General features: G+C 44.5%; 1 protein-coding gene across 2 annotated transcripts in view; it reads right to left on the bottom strand.

Moving 5' to 3' along the window:
* The window catches only part of LOC115416619 (vesicle transport protein SFT2B-like), a 7,699-nt gene extending 2,716 nt beyond the window's left edge, over positions 1-4,983 (bottom strand). Inside the window, exons 1-5 of one of the 2 annotated variants that reach the window (XM_030130453.1) lie at positions 4,705-4,983; positions 2,155-2,244; positions 1,967-2,052; positions 1,069-1,150; positions 481-516 (exon numbers count right to left, since the gene is read on the bottom strand). In XM_030130453.1, coding sequence (XP_029986313.1) covers positions 481-516; positions 1,069-1,150; positions 1,967-2,052; positions 2,155-2,244; positions 4,705-4,773 — 363 coding nt within the window. In that variant the 5' untranslated portion in view covers positions 4,774-4,983. The remainder of the gene's footprint in view (positions 1-480; positions 517-1,068; positions 1,151-1,966; positions 2,053-2,154; positions 2,245-4,704) is intronic. The other variant, XM_030130454.1, reaches the window with a different exon arrangement.
* Positions 4,984-5,000: the final 17 nt, after the last annotated feature.

Genomic DNA, 5,000 nt, shown 5'->3' with positions numbered 1-5,000 from the left:
ACAGATAAACAGACAGATAAACAGATAAACAGACACACATACAGACAGACAGATAAACAGACAGACAGACAGATAAACAGACAGATAAACAGATAAACAGACACACATACAGACAGACAGATAAACAGACAGACAGACAGATAAACAGACAGATAAACAGACACACATACATACAGACAGATAAACAGACAGACAGACAGATAAACAGACAGATAAACAGACACACATACAGACAGACAGATAAACAGACAGATAAACAGATAAACAGACACACATACAGACAGACAGATAAACAGACAGATAAACAGATAAACAGACACACAGACAGACAAACATACAGACAGACAGATAGACAGACAGATAAACAGACAGACACACAGGTCAAACCCTTTGCCTTTTCTTCATTAAACCCATTAATACTTTGTTTCAATCACAGGTTTGTGTGTTTTTGTTTGTTGTTGTTGTTTGTTTTTTTTTTACCCAGAAAGCAGCACAAAGTGTCAACACCAAACACACCTGAAAGAAACAGGAAACTGGTCAGCCTCAAAACACTACATTACCCATCAGCCCCCACTGCAGCCTACGTTTATGCACCTATGCATCGAACCAAAATCTCTGTGTGTTGTGTATGTGTTGCATGTGTGTTGCATGTGCATTGTGTATGTTGTGTGTGTGTTGCGTGTATGTTGCGTGTGTGTTGCGTGTTTGTTGCGTGTGCGTTGTGTATGTGTTGTGTGTGCGCTGCGTGTACGTTGCGTGTGTGTTGTGTGTGTGTGCGTTGTGTATGTGTTGCATGTGTGTTGCGTGTACGTTTCGTGTGTTGTGTGTGTGTTGCGTGTGCGTTGCGTGTGCGTTGCGTGTGTTGCGTGTGTGTTGTGTATGTGTTGCGTGTGCGTTGCGTGTGCGTTTCATGTGTTGCTTGTGTTGTGTATGTGTTGTGTGTACATTGCGTGTATGTTGCGTGTGCGTTGCGTGTGCGTTGCGTGTGTTGCGTGTGTGTTGTGTATGTGTTCCGTGTGCGTTGCGTGTATGTTGCATGTGCATTGCGTGTGCGTTGCGTGTTCTCACCAACATGACGGCGGTGGCCAGCGCCCTCTCTTTGGCCCACATGGACTTGAGCTGCTTGAGGGGACCAACCAGGAACATGGTACTGAAACAAAGGGACCAGAATCAGACCAGGACCACATTGAGACCAAGACCATATCAAGACCCCATGAAAACCAGGACAGTATCAAGATCCAGACTGCATCAAGACCACATCAAGTCCAAGACCCCCTCCAGACTACATGCAGACCACACTAGAGGCCACATCCAGACCATATTAAGACCACATCCAGACCACATCCAGACCACATCCAGACCACATTAAAACCACATCCAGACCACATTCAGACCACATTCAGACCACATCCAGACCACATTAAAACCACATCCAGACCACATGGGTCCGCTGCTGTTCAAGGAGAACATGTTGACGTTCAAACCACTTTTGTTTGCTTCCTTCAAACAGACGTGGACGTGGACCAGGACGGACCAGGATAGACCAGGATGAACGATCAGGTTAAAGGAGGACCTTCAGAGTTCTGGGGGTCCTTCTGGAGACCAGCAGAACCCTGGAGAGCCACCCAACAGTCAGACCAAAGCCAGGTCTGAGTCTGGGTCTAGGTCCAGACCAGGTCTAACTGTGAGTCAATGTCTGGTCCAGGTTCTGGTCTGGCTCGTGTCTGGTCCAGGTCTAGGTCCCGGTCCAAGTTCAGTCTGGTCATATCTGGTCCAGGTCTTAGTCCAGTCCAAGTCCAGGTCCAGGTTTGGTCTGGTACATATTTGGTCCAGGTGCAGGTGCAGGTGCAGGTCCAGGTCCAGGTGCCAGTGCAGGTCCAGGTCCAGGTCCAGGTCCAGGTCAGTGCAGATCTAGGTTCAAGTCCAGGTGCAGGTGCAGGTGCAGGTCCAGGTCCAGGTCCAGTACCTGGCCAGGGAGCAGATGTTTCCCACAGTGTAGAGGACAGCGAAGGCAGGAAGTCCCGCCCCTGGGATCCACAGCAGACATGTTCCCTGAACAGACAAACAGAACACACCTGGTTCTGACCCGGGTCTGATCTGGTCCACTAGAAGGTTCTGGAGGTCCACAGGTGGACCAGAGGAGAACACACTCACCAGGACAGAGCAGACCACGCCCAGGATGAAACAGACCACGAAGCCCTTCACCCGGGTCCCCCAGGCCAGCGTCGACGCCTGATTGGCTCTCTGCAGACACAGCATCATCATCATCACCTTCATCATCATCACCTTCATCATCATCATCACCTTCATCATCATCATCATCATCATCACCTTCATCATCATCATCACCATCATCACCTTCATCATCATCATCACCTTCATCATCATCATCATCATCACCTTCATCATCATCACCTTCATCATCATCATCACCTTCATCATCATCATCATCATCACCTTCATCATCATCATCACCTTCATCATCATCATCATCATCACCTTCATCATCATCATCATCACCTTCATCATCATCATCACCATCATCACCTTCATCATCATCATCATCATCATCATCACCTTCATCATCATCATCATCATCATCATCACCTTCATCACCATCATCACCTTCATCATCATCATCATCACCTTCATCATCATCATCATCATCACCTTCATCATCATCATCATCATCATCATCATCACCTTCATCATCATCACCTTCATCATCATCATCACCTTCATCATCATCATCATCATCATCATCATCATCACCTTCATCATCATCACCTTCATCATCATCATCACCTTCATCATCATCATCATCATCATCACCTTCATCATCATCATCATCACCTTCATCATCATCATCATCATCACCTTCATCATCATCATCATCACCTTCATCATCATCACCATCATCACCTTCATCATCATCATCATCATCATCATCATCACCTTCATCATCATCATCACCTTCATCATCATCATCATCATCACCTTCATCATCATCATCATCACCTTCATCATCATCATCACCATCATCACCTTCATCATCATCATCATCATCATCACCTTCATCATCATCATCATCATCATCATCATCATCATCACCTTCATCACCATCATCACCTTCATCATCATCATCATCACCTTCATCATCATCATCATCATCACCTTCATCATCATCATCATCATCATCATCATCATCACCTTCATCATCATCACCTTCATCATCATCATCACCTTCATCATCATCACCTTCATCATCATCATCACCTTCATCATCATCATCATCATCATCATCATCATCACCTTCATCATCATCACCTTCATCATCATCATCACCTTCATCATCATCATCATCATCATCATCACCTTCATCATCATCATCATCACCTTCATCATCATCATCATCATCATCACCTTCATCATGTGAGTTATAAACTTTTACTTGACTCTTCAAAAGTTTTACTTGTGAATTTCATTGCACTTAGTGGGCGTGGCCTACGCTGATGGATGACAGAACCGTTTCTATTGGTGGGTGTGTCCTGGCTGCAGCTCCGCCTCCACTCTGCCTTAAACCCACTTCAGTCTGGTACTCTGTCAAACTGAAATGTGTCCCCGTAGTGTAGAACTCACAAACAAAGAGGAGGGATTTACAAAGAAAATGCTGTGTTGTGAGTGTCATTTACTGTCTTCTGCTCTCAAATGTCTGTTTTGGTTTCAAATCTGTTCTTTTTTATGGATGAATACAGACACACAGTTTATTCCATTGTTCAGTTTTGTTCTTGGTGATGATTCTACAGTCATGGTTTTGTTTGTTTGTTTGTTTGTTTGTTTCCCTTTAACCCTTGACCTTAACCCTACACTCTGATCTGCACTGCCTGTATGTTTGTTTCCACTGGTCTGTTTGTTTGTTTGTTGGTCTGTTGTTTGTTTGTTTGTGCCTGCTTCACCCTCTCTTTGTCTCAGACTGGATCATCTTGACCAACAGCTTTACTGTACTTTACTTTACTGTACTTTACTTTACTGTACTTTACTTTACTTTACTGTACTTTACTGTACTTTACTTTACTGTACTTTACTGTACTGTACTTTACTTTACTGTACTTTACTGTACTTTACTGTACTGTACTTTACTGTACTTTACTTTACTGTACTGTACTTTACTGTACTGTACTTTACTTTACTGTACTTTACTGTACTGTACTTTACTGTACTTTACTGTACTGTACTTTACTTTACTTTACTGTACTGTACTTTACTGTACTTTACTGTACTGTACTGTACTTTACTTTACTGTACTTTACTGTACTTTACTTTACTTTACTTTACTGTACTGTACTTTACTGTACTGTACTTTACTGTACTTTACTGTACTGTACTGTACTTTACTGTACTGTACTTTACTTTACTGTACTTTACTTTACTGTACTGTACTTTACTGTACTTTACTGTACTGTACTTTACTGTACTTTACTGTACTGTACTTTACTTTACTGTACTTTACTGTACTTTACTGTACTGTACTTTACTGTACTGTACTGTACTTTACTGTACTTTACTGTACTGTACTTTACTGTAGTTTCTATCTGACACACCAGACGCCTGGGTTTGGGTGACGTCACAGTGACGCAGTGTCCGTGTGTGTCGGGGCTCGTGCGTGTCCTGGAGCTAACAGGCTAACAGGCTAACCCGGGTTACCTCCAGGATCCCGGTCCCGTCCGTGGTCCCTCCATCCTGTCCGCCCAGAACCTGCTTCAGCTTGTCCATCAGCCCGTCCCGGTTCTGGTCTTGGTCCTGGTCCCGGACGGAAATTTCCAGAAGGTTCGCGGTCGCGCGGAGCCACAGGTGTCTGCGCTCGCGAACCTGCAACAGGTGCGGCTGGCTGCACTTCCGCCTGCAGTACCGCGTCTGACCACTATAGTGACCGAAGGAGGCGCTGTTTGACCAGTCAGTCCAGAGTACAGAGAGAGTTAGGACAGGCTGGAACCATGGGA

The sequence above is a fragment of the Sphaeramia orbicularis genome, unplaced genomic scaffold (assembly GCF_902148855.1).
Source record: "Sphaeramia orbicularis unplaced genomic scaffold, fSphaOr1.1, whole genome shotgun sequence".
Lineage (NCBI taxonomy): Eukaryota > Metazoa > Chordata > Actinopteri > Kurtiformes > Apogonidae > Sphaeramia > Sphaeramia orbicularis.
Note: the sequence above shows the minus strand (reverse complement) of the source record. Positions and strands in the feature narration are given on the sequence as shown.